The sequence below is a fragment of the Poecilia reticulata genome, chromosome 15 (assembly GCF_904066995.2).
Source record: "Poecilia reticulata chromosome 15, P_reticulata-male-v2, whole genome shotgun sequence".
Lineage (NCBI taxonomy): Eukaryota > Metazoa > Chordata > Actinopteri > Cyprinodontiformes > Poeciliidae > Poecilia > Poecilia reticulata.
The window spans coordinates 16,988,012-17,012,794 of record NC_088844.1 but is presented as its reverse complement, the minus strand read 5'-3'; the positions used below and the strand labels follow the sequence as shown (position 1 = coordinate 17,012,794).

The 24,783-nt window shown below is 41.2% G+C and overlaps 2 protein-coding genes across 3 annotated transcripts; one reads left to right on the top strand and one right to left on the bottom strand.

Moving 5' to 3' along the window:
• The first annotated feature begins 1,201 nt into the window (after positions 1–1,201).
• Positions 1,202–18,717, top strand: cnnm1 (cyclin and CBS domain divalent metal cation transport mediator 1). 2 transcript variants are annotated; one of them, XM_008429640.3, is made up of 10 exons: positions 1,202–2,733; positions 9,098–9,241; positions 10,485–10,625; positions 10,722–10,891; positions 10,999–11,098; positions 12,231–12,493; positions 12,992–13,235; positions 14,234–14,338; positions 15,715–15,810; positions 16,184–18,717. In XM_008429640.3, exons 1-10 carry the CDS (start codon positions 1,305–1,307, stop codon positions 16,267–16,269), a joined length of 2,778 nt encoding a protein of 925 aa, XP_008427862.1. In that variant the 5' UTR covers positions 1,202–1,304; the 3' UTR covers positions 16,270–18,717. The 2 variants fall into 2 exon arrangements, with proteins under 2 accessions (XP_008427862.1, XP_008427863.1); XM_008429641.3 differs by having other exon boundaries at positions 1,203–2,733; positions 12,348–12,493.
• A 496-nt stretch (positions 18,718–19,213) lies between these two features.
• Positions 19,214–24,473, bottom strand: got1 (glutamic-oxaloacetic transaminase 1, soluble). Its single transcript, XM_008429639.3, has 9 exons — positions 24,239–24,473; positions 22,087–22,268; positions 21,862–21,985; positions 21,467–21,579; positions 21,280–21,384; positions 21,019–21,169; positions 20,276–20,441; positions 20,028–20,170; positions 19,214–19,868 (listed from the first exon to the last, which is right to left on the bottom strand). Exons 1-9 carry the CDS (start codon positions 24,345–24,347, stop codon positions 19,729–19,731), a joined length of 1,233 nt encoding a protein of 410 aa, XP_008427861.1. The 5' UTR covers positions 24,348–24,473; the 3' UTR covers positions 19,214–19,728.
• Between the last annotated feature and the right edge of the window lie 310 nt (positions 24,474–24,783).

The following is a 24,783-nucleotide window of genomic DNA, read 5'->3' as shown; positions in this document are numbered from 1 at the left end:
AATTTACGTGTTATAGTAACTCAAATCTCATCATAGTACCTGGATAATATTTATATTAAACGGCGCTGGTTCCGAGCAAACCACAAGTTTTTGTTTTCCTGGATTTTTACAGAGACAGAGCCTCTTCCTAACAAGAACCAGTCCGAAAAGCATTTCATTTTGAGCATGGTTTTGATTTTCTAGTAGTGCAGACAGGAGAACATTTAAATAGTTTTCGTCTCCAGTTGATTTATATGATATAATTGCGTGCATTTCCATGACTGTGTTCATTGGCATATTTGAAAATAGAGCTGCCTATGAGTATGAGGTTTGAGTTGAGATAGAAGTAGGAAGAGAACAGATCAATTTTGATGTAGAGGAGAATGAGTTGGCTTAAAAAAAAAAAAAAAGCTAAGATGTTTCTTCTTTTTTTGTTTGTTTTGTTTTTGCTGCTTTTTTGATACATTTATATGGTATACAAGCATTTAAGCGTACTGTCTGAACATGTTCGAAGTAAAGCCATCACATCTAACTGAATAATTGCTAAGAATAACAACTGCTATTTTTCATACATTTAAACTGGTATGTTTGGCACTCCTGTTAAACTTAGATGCCAATAATTATGATCCTGACATTTGTGCTTGTTCTGCTCGCCATCTAATAAAACAGTTATAATAAAGATTCTGACGATGTAATGAACTTACAAGATACAAAATGAATGTTTCTTCCTTCTGCGCCCTTATTCGTTATGAGCAAACTTTCCGCATTTTAAAGCATTGATTTATGTCAAACACATGAAGCTTTTAGATTTAAATCAAACACGCCTCGAGTTTGAACTTGAACTCTAGTAAGCAAATTTTGTCTACAAATTTTGTAGCGGGTCAAATCTAAACAAGGAGAAATACTGCCATCTAGTGGTGGCAGCATGTATAGTTTACAGTGTAAGATAGCATTTTTAAATACACATGCTTTGTTGCTGCAACATTTTTCTTTTTTTTTTTTTGTCTTTGCATTCTTCCTTAAAATTCTTCGCCAACAATAATTTTTTTTTTGTTCGGCAGCGCAGCCCAGTTTCAGGCTAAGTGCTGTATCGCGTCCATTATTTATGTCAGGGCTTCTCCCTTTCTATTTTTGGAAAAGCGGCAGAAAGCAAGCCGAGCATACGTCAGAATTGGTCATTTATGTTTCAGCCTCCCCTCCCTCCCTCCCTCCCCTCCCTGAATCCCCCCCTTCTGTCTCCCTCTGCAACATACCAGCTGCTCCATCCATCCCATCCGCACACCACGTGACCTACTTCTCCTACGTCCTTCAGTTCATTCAGCACCATGGCTGTGGATGCTGCGGATGCGCTCTGCTGCATCCTGCATCCGCGCCGGCTCTCCCTCATCTTTCTCACCGTGACCCTCTCCTCTCTGCCAGCCCCGGCCGTGGCGCTGCTCGGCGTTCGCCCCGAAGACACTCAGAGCGGGGATCTGTCCGTGCAGGACGGGATTTTGAGGGCGACCGAGGGGGCTCGCTTCACGCTGAGGGTTTACTACTCCGAGCATCCTAACGGCGCGAACATCAGCGGGAGACCTGACGCCGCACCTGCAGCTCCGTGGATCGCCTTCATAGAGGAGCCGAGCGGCGGCAGCAAGGATGCGGAGAGGGCACTCCGCTCCAAGGGGGACCCGTGTGAGGAGGAGAGCTCCCGGAGCTCCGACATAGAACTGCTGGGCTCCTTCAGGTCCACCTCAAGTCACAACTCTGTTCTGCTTGAGTTGCTGGCCAAAGACTTGCGCAAAGATGAGGTGATCAAATACTACTCCATGTGTGCGTTTGACGGAGTGAAATGGAAGCACTTCAGGACCAAAGACTTCTGGCTGGCTGTGGTGGAGAGACCTCCAGAGCCAGATGTTTGGCTCCAAGCGGGAGTCTCTGTGGTTTTATTAGCGCTATCTGCCCTGTGCAGCGGGCTGAACATCAGCATGCTGGCTCTTGACCCCGTGGAGCTGCGGGTCCTGCAGAACAGCGGCACAGAAAAGGAGCAGAAATACGCACGGAAAATAGAATCCGTGCGTAAACATGGGAACTACATCCTCTGCACTGTGGTGCTGGGCAACGTCCTCACAAATACGTGTTTTGTGGTGTGGATGTGCCAGATTTTGGGAATGACCGCACTCTCGACTACCTCCTGCACTTTGGGGATCTTCTTTATCGGAGAAATATTACCCCACTCCGTTGCGTCCAGGCACAGCCTCGCCATCGCCTCCAAGACTCTGTGCGCTACCCGTTTGCTGATGCTAATTTTCTTCCCCATTGCATACCCGGTGTCCAAGATCCTGGACATCATGCTGCACCAGGAAATCAGCAGCTTTTACACCAGGGAGAAGCTGGTGGCCATGCTGCGCGTCACGGATCCATATCATGATCTGGTCAAGGAGGAGCTGAACATCATCCAGGGAGCCCTGGAGTTGAGGACCAAAACCGTGGAGGATGTCTTGACCCCTCTGACAGACTGCTACATGCTATCATCAGACGCAGTCCTGGACTTTTGCACCATGTCCGACGTGATGCAGAGCGGCTTCACCCGAATTCCGGTCTACGAGAACGACAGGTCCAACATTGTGGACATCCTTTTCGTCAAAGACTTGGCCTTCGTGGATCCGGACGATTGCACTCCCTTGAAAACAATCACGCAGTTCTACAAGCATCCCATGCACTGCGTCTTCAGTGACACCAAGCTAGATGTGATGCTGGAGGAATTCAAGAGAGGTAACCCAACTTTAAGACCCCGAAAGAGGTCTTGTCTGTGGAAATAGTCTGCAAACCTCCCCTTATGTCTTGTGTTTTCACATGTCCAGAAATCGCGTGACTTATGAGTGAGAAGTCAGTGTTAAGTGCTTGAGGCGCCACATGGTTTGGAGCAATCTCAGGAAGACATTCTGCCACCTAGGAATTAACTGTGCTTTGAAGTGACATGCAGTTAAAAACTACATTTTCCCTGCAGAAGTAAATCAGTTCATTGGTTTAAAGTGGATCTGCCAAAAAATCACTTTGATCCCCAGAACATAGAAAGCCATATGTGAAATGTGAGAATGTGGATATGGTTCAGCCAGAGGTTAGAAAATACTAAGAACCACTTAAATTCTTCCATCCATCCATTTTCTTTACACCCTTGTCCCTTAGTGGGGTTGGGAGGGTTGCTGGTGCCTATCTCCAGCTAACGTTCTGGGCAAGAGGCGGGGTCACCCTGGACAGGTCGCCAGTCTGCTGCAGGGCAACACAGAGGCACACAGGACAAACAATCATGCACACACACACACACACACACACTCACACCTAGGGGCAATTTGGAGAGGCCAATTAACCTGACAGTCATGTTTTTGGACTGTCGGAGGAAACCGGAGTACCTGGAGAAAACCCACGCATACACAGGGAGAACATGGAAACTCCATGCAGAAAGACCCGGGCCCGGAATCGAACCCAGAATCTTCTGCAAGGGTTAGGGTTAGGTAGCGCGCAGTTGGTAGAGCTGTTGCAAGACAACAGCTCTACCAACTGCGCCACTGTGCAGCCCCACTCAAATTCTTGCTATAAGTCATTTTCTCAAAACAACCTTCTGAAACACATCTTGCTGCTTTCCTCATTTTTGTTGTCCTCTTTTCACAATAATAAAAGCCCCACTCGTCTACAATGCTATGTAAAGACCATTTCCCCTCCACAGATTTGTTTCTGCTTGCACTTAAATTTTTATAATCATCAAACAAATGTTAATATCGGACAAACATAGCCTTAGTAAACATAATGAAATGATAAGCTATTTTTTTAATGAGCAGTCTAAATTAATGATTCAACAATGAGAAGGAAACTGGACAAAACACATTTCCAAAAGACACTTGCAATGACCAAAACCAGTGCTGAGCAAAATGAATCATTTCACCATTTGCCAAAAATTAATTTGATGATCCACAAGACTTTTGGGAAAACATTTAGCGGAATAAGAGGACAGAAGTGGAACTTTTTGGTAATTACATTTGCCATTGCCACTGGTGTAAAACAGAGATAGATAGTCATGTAATAAACTTTTTGATAGACAATAGACAACATAAATGCTTGATGGAAGGTGTTGCCTCAAGGGTGGCACAACTTTTGTATGGTGGTAAAATGTGCTGATTTGTAACATTTGCCTGCAACAAAAGCAAACAGACACACGTTTTCAACAGTCCAAAATAAGTTTAATAAAATGTAAACTTCACTGTCCTGTAATTTCATCATATTTCTGTGACTCAGATCCATTGCCTAAAAAAATATCAATGGTGGTTGATAGTGACACGTTGCCTCTGACAGCATCTGTTCACTTTGAAGCAAACATGTCTTAGGACTCCAGTCAGTCTTGAAAATAACACCGAGCGTTTAGAATCAGCGCTTTGGAGAAAGCAATTCATGCTGCTCCACTTTCAGCATCAAATCAAATGTAGACAATGAGAAGCTACAGGCACAACTGTTATATAAGGATTACAATTTTGAAGCGCCTTGCAAAATTATTGATACCCTTTGAACTCTGCAGACACTAACTGCAATATACTTCATTGGGATTTTGTGTGAAAGACAAACAGGTTCTAAAAAAAATTCTAATAAAAATCTGAGAAAATGTGGCACTCCTGGATCTTTTTGCCCCCTGTTCTGTGAGAGGGTTTGCATATCTGTTGGATAACATAAACAGCTTCATAAAGACCAAGGAACACACCAGGCAGGGCAGGGGCAAAAGTATGGAGAAGTTTGACCTTTGACCGTCTCACAAAGCGTTGCTTAATCAGTCATCTGAAAATGGAAAAAGTATAGCACAACTTCAAACCTACCTGGCTGTCCCCAAAGCTGACAGGCAGGTCTGGAAAAGCATTACTCAAAAAGAAAGTCAACAAGTCAACAAGTCAGCAAAGGTATCTCTGTGGAAGATGTTACCAAAATTGAACCTTTGGGCCTATAAGCTTAACCTGATAGGACACGATGTTATAGGTAAATGCATATAACTCAAAATTGAGAATCTGCCTTTGCAGTACAGCTGAATTTGAAGCTATAATTACAGCAAACTGTTGTGATTCTACAAAGTGTTGACTTTGTAGAGCTACTTACATGTTTGTTCCACACATCAGGTTTTTATTTGGAAGCTAGAAAACCATGCATATTACTTCCTGCGTAGTGACGCATTATTTTGTGTTGGTCTGTCTGTCACATAAAACCCAAATAATATGCAATACAATTTGTGGCTGTAATCTGAAAAAAGTTCAAACGATATGAAACCATTTGCCTTACACTTTAAGTCTGTTTTAGTTTAACAGAGTTCAACATTTTGATTGATGACACCATCCAGTTTTGACAGTTTGTAACACAGAAGGGCAAGAGGTGAACTCAACATTTACATGATGACCCCACTGGTTGACCTATGACCTGTGATGATTCAGGTTGTGTGAATGTCAGAGTTATGGAAGGCAAAGTCCAGATTCACCTTTATATGTCTATAGTATGCTTAAATTTTAACCCACTGTGCTTTTAAAATCCTTTCATGAAAAATTCAGCCGCAACCTTTTGCTCTTCTTCTCTCCAGCTTCTCTCTGTTCTCTCAAGGATTAACACTTCCCGCTGTTCAGGAAGCTTGGCTGGAAGCCGTAAGGATGTCTCGCTGAGCAGGGGACGGGATGTTGCTTTGAGCGGAGAATGAAAATGTCATCAGCAATTTAAAAAAGCATAAGTGAGGACAGCATGAATAGACGTCTGCAGGAACTTTAACTTTTCTTTGTTGTTTCCTCTTAGCTTCACAAGTTAAGCAGTAGGTATGTTCAGTTTCAGTCTCAGCACCATGTTTAAATCTTTAATACATTAAAAATTGTTACAAAAATAGCCGACTATATTCAGAAACAACGGCACCTAATGAAAACTTGAAACTTTGCAAGTAAAATATAGTTTAAGGTAGATTTTTTTATTTAAATTTGTCAGTGCAAATAAACTTGCCTTTCCATGTTATTGGTGTTTGCATTAAACACTGCAGTTATTTTAAATTAAGACAAGTCTTGACAGTTAGGCTGCATCATCAGGCCAATCATGAGTAAATTATGTAGTTCTCTATATTTAAAACCTGCTTGACAACCAGATGTAGACTGCAACAAGTGCTGCATTAGGGTGGGAAGGCTAGAAAACGCATGACTGAAAGATTCAAAGTATATTTCGTTGCAGATCAGCGTTGCGTCTGCTGCTGATAGTTTGTTGCCACCAGAACTTCAAAACTTTAGCAATGCCATCATGAGACAAGGACGGTGTGTTTGATTGTTCCTCAGAAAACAACAACTCTCTGTTTTCTCTGGTAAACGTTGCAGTTTGAGATTTGATAACTTTTGATGCTGAACGTAAGTGAATGCATTTAAGTTAGTTGTACCAGTCCTGAATAACAGTTTATGTAATGTGTCTGTCACAGTTAAATGAACTCTAGATGGGTTTGACTTCTACGTCAGATGTTTTGCGATTTTAAACATATCTACATAATGTAAACTTAAGCTGAACTCAGTTCAAGCACCAACTTTCAACAGATGTCATGTCTAGGCACTTTACAAACAGGTTCAATTCATAATCTAACTACTTAAAAAGAAACTGGACTTCTGCTGACGAAACCTTGAACCAGGTGAAGTGTGGGCTTGGGGAAGTGATTTATGTGACCCTAAAAGACCCATTAACGACCCCAACAGCCCAGTTAGGGGGATTGCTTTCACTAAAACTTGTAAGCCTGACACTTACAACACAGAAAAGATTTATGGATTAGGGGTGAAACAAATTATATGGAAACCATTTCAGTTCAAATTCAGGTTAGATTAGTCAATAAATCCATCTCAATCAAGAAGTCATCTTCAGACTGAGTTACATACAATATATAGCCAATCCCTATTAAATGTAGAACAATCTGGATAAGTTAATGACAGTAGATTAAAAGAGATTTCTCTAAGTAAGTCCAACGTATTGCATCAGATAACCCAGTTTCCAACAATTCTTCAAAATTATACTGTTTTTTTTTTTGGGGGGGGGGGGGGGGGGGTTGGAATAAGTATTTGTTGAATAAGAACATTTCCATTTAAAAGTTTAAAATAGTAAAAAAAAAAATTAACTGGGGCAAAAAGCAGTAAAACATAAATGTATGATTTAAATACTAAAGTTTTCAAAGGTATTCATAAGAGTAAAAGACACTGGATTCCAAAATGTGTTAGCAAGAAGCATTCCCACAAAACTATTTATTAACCAACTAAAGTAAACAGCAAATTAAGAAAACACTGCTCAAAAAAATAAAGGGAACACTTAAACAACACAATATAACTCCAAGTAAATCAAACTTCTGTGAAATCAAACTGTCCACTTAGGAAGCAACACTGACTGACCCGACGAGGGTCCCCGTTGTCAATCAGTGTTGTTGCTTCCTAAGTGGACAGTTTTATTTAACAGAAGTTTGATTTACTTGGAGTTATATTGTGTTGTTTAAGTGTTCCCTTTATTTTTTTGAGCAGTATATTTTATATTTCTACTACTAATCCATCAGTGCATAAATCATCATTAGATTTTATTTACTTTCAGTTGAACTTTTCCTGTGGCTTTGCTGTTACTTTGCTTCATTAAACGTTTGACTTTTATCAGGAGATTTTTCAAGCATGAATGATTTTAATACATAAAACAACTGAAACTCTGTTAGACCAAATACAGCTTAGAGATATACAAAACTTAGTTTAAACTAAAACATTTTTCTGTAAATTGTTTTAATTTGCACACATCCGTAAACCTTTTGAAGCATTTCCTTCTCTTTATAGGTGTTATTTTGCAGAAAATGTATCAAAAAAAAATGCACAACCTAAAAGAACAGATGATTTTCCAAAATAGTCTGCAGGAGTCGGGGAAACTGCTGGAGCAGAAGCATTTGTGAAAAGAACATTCACGGAGGACCCATTTTCACCCCGGGCATGTGTGTCTGCGTGCGTGAGCATGCCGAGTGTGTGTCGCTCTGCAAGAGTATTATGTAACACGTGAATGATGTAATGCGGTTCCTGGGAACATCAGCTGCTGAGAACAAACCCTCCTCTGCATCACCTGCGCTCTTCAGACACGCTGACCTGAGCTCTGAGAGCAGCCTCGCTGTCTCAGCTAATCTCACACGGCCACAGTCTGATGTGTGAAGATGGCTTCCTGTCAGTCAACCTGATTTTTTTTTTTTTTTCCCCCTCTTGTTGGACTGGATTAAAGCATTCATTTTATCCTCTGGCAGCGATCCCCTAAATCAGCCTGTCTGCTGCAGTTTGAGCTTCTAAGTAAGACTGGAGACTATTTCATGAAATCTGTGTCCAAATAACGTTGTAAAATTGGTTAGGTAACATTAGTAGTTACCGAGCCGACTTTTTTTTTTTCAAAGAAATACACATAAAAGTTTGAATATCTACACTGAAGTAGCAGCATATAAAAAAAAAGAAACTAAAAAACATGAGAAATTGTTGCCTCTTTGACATTTGTCCTGATTTTTTCTCCTCGTGATGTTCAAAGGTTGTGGCAACATTGAGTTCTTGTCACATTCGGTTTGCAGACGCAGGGACGCTGCAGGCCAGTTGTGTCACTGTGTCTCGCAGGCTGGTTGTGAGTGGGGGGTTTGGAGTAGGAGGTTTGCTCATGAGTGCACACAGCACCCATGCATTGTGTTCGCAGAGGTGACAGCAGCAAAGGCGGTTAATTTGACAGATGCAGGCATCATCAGACAGTCAGATTGTGTAATCTCAGCGTTTTACATAAGGGGGTTGAGGTCTTACAAACTGCCAAAATGTCTCCGGACAGATCGCCTGTCCAGCCTGAGAACACGTAAACACGGGCCTGGTGCTGAATTTATTCAAAACTCGACCTCTAAAGTAGATTAAAGTACATTCCCTTCTTACATGCTCTTGTTGTCTCGACAGTCTGTGTTGATTTTCATCTTGACCAGTTGGAGGCTGTTGACTGAGAGCTATTTTTAATCCAGTGACGCTGCCTCACCAGCCCCATTGCATGAGCAGTTTTTAGCTCGGCTTCACTTTCTGAAAACGTTTCCCTCTGTTATTTATTTATTTATTTTTGATGAATGCAGGCAAGTCTCACCTGGCCGTGGTGCAGCGGGTGAACAGCGAAGGCGAGGGGGACCCTTTCTACGAAGTGATGGGCATTGTAACGCTGGAGGATGTGATCGAAGAAATCATCAAGTCTGAGATTGTGGATGAGACAGACCTGTACAGTACGTAGAGAAACACTTTCAGGTTCACAGTTACTACAGTGTTATTAGTGCTGTTTTATTGTTCCCACTTCTCATATGAAAAATATTCCCCCCTCGCGTTTTCATTAGACACATCGCTAGTAACAGGCTGGGCCACGTCTGCCTCAAAACTTTGTGACATTAGATTCAACAACAAGGTGGCAAAATCCTTTCTAAGTGTCTGGTCTATGTTGGCACGGCAGCATGTTGCAGCTGCTGCAGATTTGTTTTCTGCATACCTGTGGTGCCAATCTCCGACTCCACCAAGTCCTGAATAGACTATTAGATTGAAATCTGGTAACTGTGGAAGCCGTCAGAGGACAGAGGACTCATTGTTTGGCTCAGAAAGCCAATTCCAAATGACAGCTCTATGACAAGGTGTATCATCTTGCTAAAAGTAACTATCAGAAGATGTGGGTCACAAAGAAATGGACAAGGTCAGCTCCAATATCCAGGCAGGTTGTGGTGTAAAGTTCTGGCGATGCCCTCAGATAACTGCAGTGGAAAAAGAGACTCGTTGACCTTTCTTAGCAGACAGGAGTGGAACGTGGGTTGCTCTTCATTTACTTCAAGTTGTATGAAATGTATGAACATTTTTTAGGAAAAAATGTTTTGCACGCCTTGGTTGAAGTTACTGTTGCAACCTTTTCATCCCCCAAACCAGTCTTTGAGTTACAATCACTTTCGTGACTACAGGCTCATCCAATAAATCACGTGGGAATGCAGACTGCTTTTATAGGCATTCATGAAACAATGGGTCACTCTCAGAGGGTCATTAAATTCAAGCTCATGATATTTTCATGACTGGACCCTCCACTTCTCCACAACCCCTAAATTTGCTAATCAAATGATTGATTCCATCCCCCCCCCCTGCCTGAGTTCTCCTGCTCCCTTCTGATACATAATTAATTAGTGCAAATAAATGACCCCGGCTCAGTGATAAGCCACCATAATCCGCTCATTTTTAATTGGCTGGAAAAGCTCTTGACAGCGAGGCCTTTAAATGCCAAACACACTTCAATTCATATCTAACCCAGGCTTCACTGCTGCTACCATGAGAAATGCTTCTACGGCTGAAGCACCAAAAAAACTCCCGCTTTTAGAAGCAACAGATGTAAATGTTATACAGTTTTTCTTGCGGTGCTTTGTGCAAACGCCTCTCGACAAATCCGCAACGTAGGCTGCGAACTTTTTTAAAAACATGCTGCTAATTTATGATTCGCAGCTGACAATCGGACCAAGAGACGAGTGTCCCACCACGAGAGAAAGCAACAGGATTTCTCTATCTTCAAGCTAGGAGAAAATGAGCTGAAGGTGAAGATTTCTCCCCAGCTGCTGCTCGCCACGCACCGTTTCTTAGCCACAGGTAATAATTAACGCAGCAAAAAAAATAAGAAAAGATGCTTAAAACCAAGTATTTGCCTCTTGCTTTTACGTGCAGTTGCCTGAATTTGCTTTGCAGAAGTGGAGCCGTTCAGGTTGTGTCACCTGTCGGACAAGATCCTGCTGCGCCTCATCAAACACCCGAGTGTCGTGCAGGAGCTGAAGTTTGACCCCAAGGACAAACACGCTCCTCAACACTATCTTTATCAGAGAAACAAACCAGTTGACTACTTCATCCTCATTCTGCAGGTGACGTTCACTTCCCCGCTAGCCGCAGCCAGCTGACTAATATAAACCGTCACCACACGAAAACGAACTGCGTTGGCCTAATCTACATAGATGTTTTGTTGATGCAGGGACGTGTGGAGGTGGAGATAGGAAAGGAAGCGCTCCGGTTTGAAAATGGAGCCTTTTCCTACTACGGCATGCCAGCGCTAATCCCGCCACTGCCAACTGGTAAGTAACATGTTCCAGAGAACCTGCTGCCACAGCGATAATAAAAGCAGCAGAAAGCAGACTGTGGCAAAAGACTGCGGCAATAGCAGAGGATGTTTTTCCTGTCCTAATGCCACCCAGCGTCTGTCAGGCCGCAGAAGCTGCAGCAGGAGCCGTGGGAAGAAAGTAATTAAGGGAAGTGTTTTTAGAGAATTTCCCAGTGGAAGGACATGACCTGCAGAAGATTATATGAAATCCAGCTAAGACTTGCGAAGCAAGCAGAAATCCTGCCGTACAGACGCTCTCCCTCTGATCTCTTGTGGAGGTTTTGAGCTCATTTTAAATGTCTGATCCTCAAGTTGTGCCTAATACTATTTGTAAGCTCCTACTAAATATTAAAAAGTACTATGTTAGGAGATTATGCGTTAAAAACTTCTCACTTAAGCACATGCTGGTGGATAACGTCCAAACCGAGACGCATCTTCAGTTTTTCTTGTGTTTGCTTGACTGACTCGCTTCCTTGATATGAACTTGACAAAATGTTTCCAATGACTAAGGCATTGGAAACATTGCCTGCTAACTAAATTTAAGCATTGTGTATCCTTAAAAAATCACAAACTGATGCAAATAGATATTTCTTGGACCAGAATTTCCCTTATGTTCAGCTGTTTAAAAATGTAAAAGCTAAGAAAACGTTGAGAAAACGTTCCGGTAGCATGGCAGACAGACACCACAGGCAAAATGCACAGATGCAGGAGTATTTCAGCAGGATTTAAAAGCTTAAAAACAATGAACCTCAATCACTCTGCAGGAGTTCCTGAGTCTGTCTGCCAAAAGAGTCGGAGGAGGAGACCAATCATAATCGGGCAGGTAGCCTCAACAATGCAATCTGAAATAGAAATCTACAAAAGGTTGGTAGCAGTATCATTTTGTGGCAGTGTTTTCTCCCTAAAGTATGGGAATGTGTTCTGGAAGGATGAATATGTTGAGAGTTTGAATATTTTCGGTAGACAGAGACTGGCAGTTTCAGTGCTCTCAACAAATACCAAGAGAAGGGTCTAGGTATTATTTGCATTGAAATATGAATATATATTTCTAAATTATTTTAAAATTCTCATTTCATTGCCCCGCGATGGACTGGCGATCTGTCTAGAGTGTAACGCTGCCGAGGACAATCAATGGATGGATCGGAGTTGCTTGTGCACAAACTCAGGTCAGAGCATGAAAACAGGACGCGGTTTATATGCATATCTTCTGCGTTTCTTTGCAGCCCACAGATACAGCTCCCGAAGCAGCGGCCTGAACCAGTGGGACTCGTTACTGAGCGGGGGCAGCGTGGGGCAGCTCACGCTGGGCGGAGGGGCCTATTTACCAGACTACTCAGTGCGACAACTCACAGACCTGCAGATCATCAAGGTCCGAGGGCTTTTGAGCAAAACACAGAAACACAAGAAAATAAACACTATTACTATTCGCTAAAATAAATCTCAATTTTCCCTTCATTATATCCTCAATTAAATCTCTAATTTCCTGTACATTAAGGGTAATAACTTAGGATCATGAGCAAGAAACCACATTTTTAAGCTCCCCTAAATTTTGAATAATGTGCACTGCCTCCCTGCTTGCAGAATTTGCCTTTGATACGTCCTAATCGTGGATTTTGACTTAACGCAGACATCCTGTCCCTCAGTCTTTCCTCCCCACAGCCTCTTTCCCCTAATCACCAAGGATAATTGAGCTCCAGTTCAAGCAGGACCATATTGGCTTCATGTGGCGGACATGCCCTCTCTTTTAACCCAATCTTCTTGTTCTGGAAATATGGTCCCGATTTCAGTCAATGGCTTGGCTCGAGAGTACGTACAGGCAGCCATGCATGCAAACATAATGATAATAGCTGTTCTCCGCATGGCGCAGATCAGCAAGAACCATTACCAGAACGCACTGACAGCCACCCGGATGGACAGCACGCCTCAGACCCCCGATGCCGTGGATCCTGACATTAAAGGGAGACCCCCGGGCCCGGAGGCTCGCTCAAACAGCATCGCTCTGCCACTAATGAGCACACACACTCGACTGGGGCTGGCGCGCTTTGCACACCTCCATCCGTACGGTGGCCTTCACAGCACCTCCCAGCTCAACGAGAGAAACCGCATTGTTCGTGAGTTCCTCGCCCGCTTACGTTGCAATGATTTAACTCAGACAAAAAAAAAGGTAGGAAGTAAAGATAATGGAGGTATCTTTACCTCCATTAATATATTATTATACCTCCACTAATATATTAGGCTTGCTTAGCCTAATATATTTTTAGGCTAGGCAAGTTTATTCCTACAGCCATATTCATATTGAAATTGAGGAGCGAAGTAGAAAATATTGCACTTCGAGCAAGAAATACATAAAGTTAAACATTAAGTCAACATAAACTAGAAAGAAAAAGGACAAACTCTTGCGAAAAGATAAAAAGAAGTATTAATCTACATGTAATTTGCCATTAAAAATAAAAGTGATGCAATTGATTCCTACAGTCATGGCCAAAAGTTTTGAGAATGACACAAATATTATATTTTCACATGATCTGCTGCCCTCTGGTTTTCATGTGTGTATGTCAGATGTTTTCATCACATACAGAAATACAATTTCAATCATATTATGAGTAACAAAAGCTTTTATTGACAGGTAGAAGGAGTTAATGCAGCAAGTCAATATTTGCAGTGTTGACCCCTCTTCTTCAGGACCTCTGCAATTCTCCCTGGCATGCTCTCAATCAACTTCTGGACCAAATCCTGACTGATAGCAGTCCATTCTTGCACAATCAATGCTTGCATTTTGTCAGAATTCCTAGGTTTTTGTTTGTCCACCCGTCTCTTGATGATTGACCACAAGTTTTCAATGGGTTTAAGATCTGGGGAGTTTCCAGGCCATGGACCCCAAATCTCTATGTTTTGTTGCCTGAGCCAGTTAGTTTCTACAAATCTCTCTCTGATGGAAATTTTAGTCTCTAATCCTAAATCTTTTGCTCTTATATTTAATATTTGACTGGACTATACAAAAGTACATTAAATGGTAAATGGTAGGTTCTTTACCTCCCTCTACAGGCAGAGTTTAAAACAACCTGCAGCTTTACTGGCATCTCTTTTCTTTTATTTTCCCTCCAAACAGGCAGTAAATCTGATGGGCAGAGGAGTCCAAATGACACAGTGTTCCTTCGCATGGATGAGATTCCTTACATCCATGAGGACCGACCCGAAAGTTCTGCTGACAATGGTGAGCGGGCTGCTGACCGTCAGAGGCTGCTTTTCAAAATCTGTATGTGTAAATGGTTTATTTTGAACCCCGTGATTTTTAGGTTGAGTGAGGGGATAAAAAAGCATTGGTTGTGCTTTATCTTTGAAATGCCTCAGTCAGTGCAATTAAGTACATCGGAAAATGTACATTTAAGACCAGTTAGCACTAAGATTGTTGTAAATTGTTATTTTAGTAATCGAGTAATCTATCGATCATTCTGAAGATTTATCAAGTAAGTCAATAAAAAAAAATTGATTAGATGAAATACTGCCTTAACAGTAGTATCGATATCAGATATCAACATCTACCCAAATACTCATATTTGGCATTCCTACAATTACTTTTTTGTAGTTTATAAAATTAACTTGTAACAATAATAGCTCACTTTTTAAGTTAACCTGGACATTTTTCCAAAAAATCTAAAAAAAAAATGCAGCAGGTTCACAAAGACACTTCTTAAAAATGTCCATACTACAGTTTATGGTTTATGAATTCATCTTAAGTCAGCTTATTAGATAAACTCTCACTTTACCCAGCCATTTATTTGTGTCCATGCGTACAACTGGAGTTGGCTTCTTCGTCACACGGAGAAAAACACACACCAGCTATGTTCCGCCACGAAGTGCTCCACCACCCGTTTGTTGCGACCCGGATGGCAGGAAATTTATTTTCCGGTTCATCCATAAAGCTGCACTTACCTTACCCATCAGCTGCAGCTGCAGCTGCCCTCTGTGGTCTGCACGTCATCTGCTCCATCCGTACGCATTCGGCCGTTCGCTCCAAACTAGCCGTAAGCAGCAGCTCCAGATGGAGAAAGGTTATTGTTTAAATTGTTCACTTTGAAAATAAATAAGGAAAAAAAAATTGACAATTATTTTAATATACTTTTTAAGGGTCGCCAATTTAGTATTGGCTGTGGTTCAATGGGAAAGGTCTGCATAACTGGAACGTTGTTGGAGCGATTCCAGGTTCCCCTACCACCATTTTGGTGAACGACTGAGCAAGAAACTCAAGAATAAATTGCAAACTGACCTTCAGATTTGTGATTGCAGCTTAAAAAAAAACAAAGTTGATTAGTCAGCATGGTTGAAACGGGGTATATAAGTTCAGTTAACTACTTCAGGGTCTGATACCATTTTCCATTTTTTAAAACTGTATTAAAAGTTTTACCCATGTGTTACCCAAGTAACATTAGTGGAGGTGGTACAGCTACTTCCACTAATATACCCAATACATACTTGGTATGTGTAATACTCGTGCATGCCTACTTCTTTAAGTTAAAGTAATTTTGAGCATTTTTTTCCCCACCTGTGTGAGATTTTATTTAATGAGGAAATCTCTCATGTTTGTTGCAGATGTGCCTACGGAGCCGTCCACCTCCCCCTTCATCAGCTCCCTGTCCCTGTCCAGCTCAGAGGAGAACATCGGAAAGAAGCTCCTGCGTAAACTGAGTGAGTGAGCGGTTTGTCGTGAGCGCCGGTGCCACAGCTCACCCACACACGCTGTCAGATGTGCCTGAACTTTTCTGTCAGCCGCAGCAATAGTCCCGAGCGTCTCCTAGCAACAGATTACGTGTGGTGTCCCTGAAAAGCAGCCCACTACTTCCTGTCGAGCAGCTCCTCCAAATGCAGCTGTTCTTGCTGGCACAGATTTGTGACTCATTTTTTCTGAAATAATTTAGTCATTTTTGGCTTCGGCTGAGTTCACCCTAGTTTGAGTCGGATGGAAAAATGGAATATTATGCTTAATCTCAGCTGCGGCGTCTGGAGAATACAGGTATGTCAACCGGCTGTGCCAGATTACCATGTTCTCCTCTGTTTCTAGGTAACAAGAGGAGGAAAAAGTCTCGAGAAGGAGAAAAGAGTTTGGATGAGGAGGAGGGGTCAGAGCAGCCATCGGTAACAAGCTAGTCCAGCAAACTTGAGGAGGAGGGATAAATCATGCACACCCTTCCTCTTGTTATTCCCTGGACGCCCTGTGTACCTAAAAGTTATTTGAACTTGTTCAACTCTTCACCCACTTATAAATCCTCAGGACCCCATGGATACATCCTGCCCTCTTTTTGCCTGGAAAAAAAAAGAACTTGACAGGACATATTTTAACAACACATCTGACAAGTGAAATCTTTCAGCAGACTGCATGGGCTTCATTCAGTTTTATCCACTTTCTTGGTGCAAATCGTCTCCATATTACCTTTTAATAGTGGGCATATTTACAATGAAATACGTTATACTGAAATACCAAAACATCAAAGTATGAAACAGGGTCTACTTGAACAAACAAAAAAAAAGTGTTTGGTAATTATTTTTTTCATTATTATTGATACTGTGTGGTAGTTTCCACATTCTGAAAATGTCTGCGAAAGAAGCTCATGATGTTGCCAACCAGGGGCCCGACTACTGCCAGCACAACTGACAACACAAGGCATAATAGAAAAGGCCACCAAACAGGAGCACAATTTACACATAGCTTCTTAAAAAAGCCATAAAATTGCCAATTTTTAGTCTGATTGTAAAGAAATGAGGTAAAAGTTAAAAAAAAGAGCAAAGTTTCTTTAGTTTACGTCTATTTGAAAAGTGTCAACATTGCCAGTGTATGTGATACGAAAACAATGCAAGTCATAAAAAAAATGCTTTAATTGCACAGATTCATGAGCACATTACATCCTTTTCCAGATGCTATCTTCTGACTGAAATGCTTTTTCTGCATAAACACTATATCTGCTTTTCCCGTCAAAACATCCCCGTCTGTCAACAAGTAGCCAAATGGGCACAACTGCAATACTTCTACCCAACAAACATCCTCAACTCTCTACTGGCTTGATCGCATCCAGTAAAACAGAGTCCAGGGAATTTCATCACCTGCTTATAGCCTAATGTAGGGGAGCTTTAGATAATATTATTGCTTTTTTTTATCGGTACCAGTAACTAAAGCTGTATGCACCAGCTAATTAATAAGCTAAAAGGGTTTAGGGATCTCTGGATCTGGGGATTCAAACAGATAGCTGCTGCAGTGCTATCAAAAGTATTCACACCCCTTGAATATAGTTTAGTGTGTCACAACTAGAAACTCTGGACCTGTTCAGTTTCAGACTGAATGTTTATTTATTTTAACAAATGTATATGGTGACCAATTAAGGCAATTAGTTAGACTGGATTTATTTAGTAGTATCAAAATAAAGGGGATTGAATGCAACTGGTTGTTATTCCCTATATATTTCTTTAAAAACAGATTGAAAATCAAATTTCCTCTTACTTAATTATGAAGTGAAAAATTATTTTGTGAAAAAAATAATAAATCATATCGAAGTCTGGGGTTGTGACATGACAAAGCACGGGCAAAGAGGTATGAATACATTTGGAAGCGACTGTATACTTGCATGTTTGTTTCTGCTCCTTGTACTGTAACCCTGCAAAGGCCCTGTTTCTCTTATGCATGCTAATGTAAAAAGAAACTAACCTCCCGGTGAAAGTGAAGTCTGCAGTTAGTCTAAGTAGATTTTATAAGTCTGACAAAGACTGCAGGCTAACATTTAACACAAAATACCTTCATATAATAGAGAAACGTTCATGAAAAGGCTCCTTTAGGAGCTCATAATAAGGCACAGGAGGACAGAGGTCATTTGAAAGACATGTCAATGAACTTACTCAGATAATCCTACATTACTGCAATAATGAAATGGGGTGGTTTATTTAAAAAAATAAATAAATAAAATAAGAGCAGATTTATGTTTGATATTTGCTGATCTGTATTTTGAAATTGTGCCAGGATCACCGCCAAACAGAGCACAGGCAGAGATTTCAGTGACGAAAGCAATTGAATCCACACTGACGTCATGTCGACTCCCCCCGTCATGTTAACCCTCTTCAAACGCAGCCGATGTTTGGAGACTCTCCCTGATTTAATTCATTCTGCCTGGGACGACAGTGTAAGTACAAAGGATCCTGCACAGCTAAGCTACTCGGAGTGATCTGGCAAGCGCAGGACACAGGGGTAAAAGTGTCCTGATCCGACAGCTGACTCAGACAGAAAGGATTTAAAAATGCTTTTAGAGAATTTATAGATTTGTTGGGACTGGTAAAAATGTTTTGGATTAAAAAAAAGAGCCCTGTGACAGACTGGCGACCTGTCCAGGGTGTACCACGCCTCTCGCCCGGAACGTTAGCTGGAGATGGGCACCAGGAACCCTCCCGACCCCACTGAGGGACAAGGGTGTAAGAAGATAATGGATGGATGGATGGATTAAAAAAAAGAAAGAAAGTTAGGTTTTGCTATGTAAAATCCAAATGTAAAGATGTAAAGAAACGTATCATTTGATCTAAGTGAAAGATTATATTAATAAATTTACCAACCTATTACTCCTGCATTGTTTGTTTTTGCTCCCGTTGTTTAGCATTATCAATTTAATTTCTCAAATTGTTATGATACGCAAACTGCAATATTTTTAACACGATGTACAGAGAGGTTGTAAAGATAACCTTCATCAACTGATTTAGAAACAATACAAACATAATACTCATAAGTCTTTATTGGAAATAACCAGCTTCCAATCAACTCTTTCGGCCTCAATTAAATTGCTTATCAGTCTGTTTGCAAGTGTTCTGGACATAGAGATTTGATAGCAGGCTGGTTGATCATTAGTTTTTTTTTTTTTTTTTTTCGAACAACAACTCTTACACAAGAGCTAGTCAGAGGGTCAACAATAACCGGTAGGAACCTGACAGGATCGGAAATATCAAGACAGAGCCTGCAGGACTGAGCACACAATTCCCTGAAGTTGTGACACCCGTCACGATTGATCGATGCTGCTTGTGCTGACTGGAACTGGAAAGAAACACTACACACGCACACAGGTTTTAAACAAGAAAATACTTATAATTCCACAGGGTATTAATAAATTACATAGTTAAAAGTGAAATGCATTCCTGAGAACAATAGTTGAAGTTTCATCCAGCTATAATTTTCCATCAGTCGTTCTTAACAGCTGAATTATAAATTAAATTGGTCCTTTTAAGGATGTTCGATATTGTACTGCTTTAGACTTTATTTTACACTTGGAGAAGAAGGAAGCTCGAGAAATTGTGGTAAAACACAGACAAGCTGTCTCTCTTCAAGACTTTTCCAATGACACAAAGACAAACAACAAAATTAACACGTGGAACAAAACAAAGAACGTGATTTATAACAACATGTCCGTTGTATGAAAGGACAAAGACTACCTGAACAGTAGCATCCCTATTCAGGAGTTGCTCAACTTGTTTTAACACAGTAAATTAAAATTCAGAAACAAAATTCTCATTTTGTTACAGATAACAAAAATCTGCGGGACAACCACCATCTCTGGAAGTGCTGAGAGCTGCGAGAGGATCCTACTGCACCTTAGTAACAGCCTCATGGATGGACTCCGCCACATAGTCGATGTTCTTGCTGGTCAAACCACACATGTTGATGCGACCACTGGCCATTAAATAGACGTGCTTCTCCTTCACCATGTATTCTACTTGTCTAGCTGCAGAAGATAAAAGCAAAGAAGCAGGAACATTTTATTCACTTGCCCTTTCACAAAGCCCACATGGGTATGACAATATTAGAAGTTTATAGTTTTCCTCTTAGGCTTCTGTACATTCGCCTTTTGTTCGTAGTGTCGAAAGTGCGTTCTTGAACTCACAGTTGAGGCCTGTGAAGCTGAACATGCCGATCTGGTCTGTGATGTGGTCCCAGGTCCCTGGAGTTCCCAGAGACTGGAGCTTGGCTTTAAGCTGAGCCCTCATCAGTAAGACTCTGTCAGCCATTGTCTTCACGTTGTCCTTCCTGAATGGTTAAAAACATGGAGAGTCCAAAATCAAACATAACTTAGTTTGCTATTGAAGTGAAATGCCTTGGAAAGCGATTCTGTGAGGAGATTTTTCCACTGACCACTCAGAAAACAGCTCCGGTGAGTTAAGCGTGATTGCGACAATGCGAGCACCCTGAGACGGTGGGTTGGACCAGGTGGTCCTGACTATCTTCTCCATCTGTGAGAGAACTCTCTTCAGGTTATCTGCATCCCGTGCCACGATTGTCAGGTTACCCACACGCTCATCTGACAGGTAAGCAGAAGTACCATTTAAAAAGAAGAACAGGTTTGTGTTTAGTGCCACATCGCTGCGATATATTTCCCATAACCTAATGCAATTGCCTTTCAAGAAAGGTGCGCTTTAGTTTTTGGAAGACAATACTTTGGAATGCCAAAGTTCTCCTACATCTTAATCTGGCCTTTATGGTAAAATGGGAAAAAAAATACAATTTTGTTAAAGGAAGGCCACAAGGAGTCCTGTTTACAGTTTGACATAAGCTGTGAATGAGACAGGACACATGAGGAAGAAGGTTTTCTGGTCAGATGAGAAGAAAATTTTACATTTTGATCTACATGCAAAAACAAAATATGGAAAATATGGAGTTTATCATGGGAGACTTTTCCTTTCATATCACAATCATGCACAACTTCTATCAATCTTAAAATCCCAACTAAAATGTGATAAGTCTGTGTGACAAAATGTGGAAAAGAATGAATGCCTTCATTCATTAGAATTCACTTTTCAAATAGGTCATGAGATTTGTTTTACGACTACTGTTCTTACGTCGCACGACCTTTCTCCGTGTACTGACTGGTTACCTACTGTAGAGTCCGAAGTTCTTTGAGAAAGACTGAGCACAGAACATTTCAATGCCCATGGAGACAAAGTAGCGGACAGCCCAAGCGTCTTTGTCAAGGTTACCCGAGGCAAATCCCTGATAGGCCGAGTCAAAGAACGCAAACAGTTTTCGCCTCTGGGAAGAGAAACTTAAATTATTACCCAGTAAAATGTGAAAAATGACAGACCACTGAGTGGTACTGGATAAACAACGCACTGATTATGTGTATTTCTAAAGCATTTTACCATCATGACTTCAGCTATCTGCTTCCATTGCTCCTGCGTGGGATCCGTTCCAGTGGGATTATGGGCACAAGCATGCAGGACAAAGATGGAGCGTTCTGGACAACTCTGCAGGGAAAGAGACAGCAATGCAAACTCATATTAAACATAAAAACTCTGAACCTAAGTTTAGTAATATTTAAGTGCTTGCCTCCAAGTCCCTGAGAAAACCTGACAAATCGAGACCTCTCTTCTCTGCGTCCCAGTATTTGTATGGGCGCACGTCCTCAAGACCAGCACTGCTGAACACGGCATTGTGATTTTCTGGAACAAACAGTAAGGACAGGTTTTACACCACAAGTTCTTTTATTTTTTTACTGCCAAAGCTTCCTGTAGATAAAAGAAGATTGGTTTATTGGTGTTACTCACTAGCAACAGACCACTGATAAGAGGCGATAGCAGTAGGACATTATTAATTCTCAAAGCACAGATCTGCAATCCAATCAAATTCTGCAAATGAGGGGCTTGTCTCCAGATCAAGCAGCTTCAGTTCTCACTTTAATGTGCGATCCTTTATTGTTCATGTGTCAGCGTGTGCGGGCATACCCCAAGTAGGTGCGGACACGTAGACGGGTGTTTTAGTGTTGTTGCTCCCGTTGTAGAATCGCCTCAGGAATTCTGCACCAATCTTCAATGCACCGGTGCCACCAAGACACTGGACACCGCCCACCTGAGCAAAACAGCAGGAGACCGTCAAACCACATGTGAAAAGACTGAAAACTGAAAAAAACAAACAAAAAAAAAACACACACAAATTTCTACAACACAAACCCTGTCCTCGCGAATGGCAGGGCTGTCATCTCCCAATACGATCTTGGAGGAGGAGGATCTGAACTCAGGGAGGCCCAGGATGGGCAGGTACTCGTGGTTTAGCCTGTCGTCGTGAACGATAAGCTTCTCCACCTTTTTCACCACCGGTAAAACCCACGGCTTGCCTTCATCGGTCCTGTATGCTTCGGGACACCAAGACATTTGTCATTATTTCAGATGACCTAATCAACTGACGAAAGAACAGAATAGAATCTGTACTTGTCCCCCAAATGACTGACGAGCAAGTCAAATATTTTTTATGATATTAAATGCATGGAAACTTAAAATTTCCACCATCCCGTCATCAACCAACATTGTGTAGCCAACTTCATTCATTTTTTTTTTAAAGCTTAGTGACGAATCTAACAGAAGTTACGACCACATGCTTTGAGCATCAATATAGAAAATGTGTTAATTTTCTGTTACAATCAAAGCATCTACCACTGTTAAAGAAATTTTAAAAATCTGTTATGTAATTCTTCTCTACCCCACACCAAAAAAACAATTCAAAACAAACAAGAAAATGCTTACAATTTCTGTGTTCCATTAGATTCATTTTATGTGTTTGTTTTGTTTGGGTTCTTTATCTCAGCAAGAGGTAACAGGAACATAATTATATTTCCTGACAAAATATTTCACATAATATTGAATGTGAATTTAAACTCATCGGGCTTCTAGTAAAGTTACAATTAACACAATTTGTCCAATGAAAACCAAAAACCGACAGTAAGAGTCGACCAATTAGTTTGTAGAATTTTTATGTAAAAGCTTGGAAAAGAGTATTTTCTTGTGGGACTTTATGGAAATAAATCCGTATTGCTCCAACCAGGCTAAGCAACATCCACACATATCTAACGATATATTACTATTAACATGTTACTGTTTTAACAGGTTCACTGGAATTCAGCATAAAAAAATTAATGATTTTGGTTAGTACAAATAACAAAAAACTGAACAGCAGAACAAAGCTGATCGCAGCCCATAACTGTTCCAAGACGCTCACATGTGCGTACTTTCATCTTTTTTGTGTTTTTGCCAGGTAAAGTATGAGCAAACACCTGATAAGGAGCGTAACATGTAATAACCTCTTTATCCCAGGAACAGAGATCATCAGCTTACACCAACTCCACCATGTTGACAGTTTTTTTTCTTTTTTTCTCGTTTCATACAATGACTTGATAATAAAATAAGTAAATAAAAGCTGCCAAAATTCAATGCGTTAGTTATTTGTTTATTTTCAATTTGGTTTTAACTTTAGTGGACTACTTTCTTCAGCTCTGTAAATAACTCCTCTGGCATGTGGCACCAGACACTGTGTGGCCTACATTTACCAGCTGCCATCTGTAGCATTGTGCGTCTTGCACGGCATGGGGATTATATGACCTCAGCCTCCGGTACTAATCATGGGACTATAGGCTGGCCTTGTCCTGCCATGACAAAGCCACACAATGTTTCTCACACGACTCATTTGAAGGAGGAATTTACTCTTTCAATATCAACACACGGGAAACACAATCTTTTTTGTTTTAAAGGAGAAGACATTATATTTAAACCCCTACAGGTGGAGTGTTCTTGATGACGTTGCAGTAATCCAATCGACTCTCTGTCAGAGACAGAGGGTAACTTCATAGAACGCCGGAATTAGGTAGCGAAAGTTGTAGAAATAAAATAAAATAAAAATAAAAGGAGAATGGAGAATTATGATCCCCTAAATAGGCTGCTTGAACACAATGGGTCTGATTAATCATATACCACCTCTCTTGGGTTTATTATTGCTGATCTGACATTGCAGAACATTCGTAGACGCTTCAAATCGCATTTTATTTTATTTTTTCTATCAACATTTCTCAAAGTTATACTATAAAACACATAGCAGTAAAAATGCATTCTGACTGCCATTGTAAGCGCTGCGTTAAATATGTATGCAAAACATTAAAATAAATTAAATTAATGCCACGCCCTTCCCCACTTAAGAGACGACGTCCCTGGACAGCTAACATAATTTTAGGTCTCATAATTCAGTGTAACGCCTCATCATTGCGCCATGCAGCAGCAGCTGCAGATGCCCCTGCACGGTTACCATGGTTAACGCTTCACAGCACGCGCATCTTACCTCCCACTCCGAGGTTCACCTTATTTGGAAACTGGTCGTTATTGAAGTCCTGCGTAAGTTTAAAGACAGCAACGGGGGCTGCTTGCTGCACGTCACAAAACACCGACATGTCTTCTTTTAAAGACGGCTGGAGCGGCAGGGAGTCGTCACCTGAGCAGCAAGCTAACTGGATGTAAGAAGACTCTCACCTTCAGCTCGGCTTTCAGTGGCGTCACAGTGGGTGTGAGTGGATTAACCAATGGGACGTCGCCGTGAACATGTCGTCAGTGGTTTTTGCCGGGTTAAAGTTCGAAAAAGAAACACCCGCACAGTTATTTGTTAACCAATGAACGCCTCCGAGTCATGACTGACGAATCTAAATGCAAATCTTTGTGGTTCAGGTTGTTATTGCAATAAAATTTAGTACCACAAGGTGGTGCTAGAACCTCGTGGACTTTGTTTCGGGACATTAAAACGGAATTGGAGTAAATGATGAAATGAGTTAGAATGCCTTCTAAAAGGTATTCACATTCATTGACTGCTGGTCACAATCGCAACCCTCTATT

Coding starts and splice junctions, on each gene's coding strand:
- cnnm1 (XM_008429640.3), top strand. CDS start 1,305: ATGGCTGTGGATGCTGCGGATGCGCTCTGCTGCATCCTGCATCCGCGC. Junction 2,734..9,097: donor GCTGGAGGAATTCAAGAGAG/GTAACCCAACTT, acceptor TGATGAATGCAG/GCAAGTCTCACCTGGCCGTG. Junction 10,892..10,998: donor ACTTCATCCTCATTCTGCAG/GTGACGTTCACT, acceptor TTGTTGATGCAG/GGACGTGTGGAGGTGGAGAT.
- got1 (XM_008429639.3), bottom strand. CDS start 24,347: ATGTCGGTGTTTTGTGACGTGCAGCAAGCAGCCCCCGTTGCTGTCTTT. Junction 21,986..22,086: donor CTGCCATTCGCGAGGACAGG/GTTTGTGTTGTA, acceptor TGTTTTGCTCAG/GTGGGCGGTGTCCAGTGTCT. Junction 20,171..20,275: donor CCGGAGCTGTTTTCTGAGTG/GTCAGTGGAAAA, acceptor TTAACCATTCAG/GAAGGACAACGTGAAGACAA.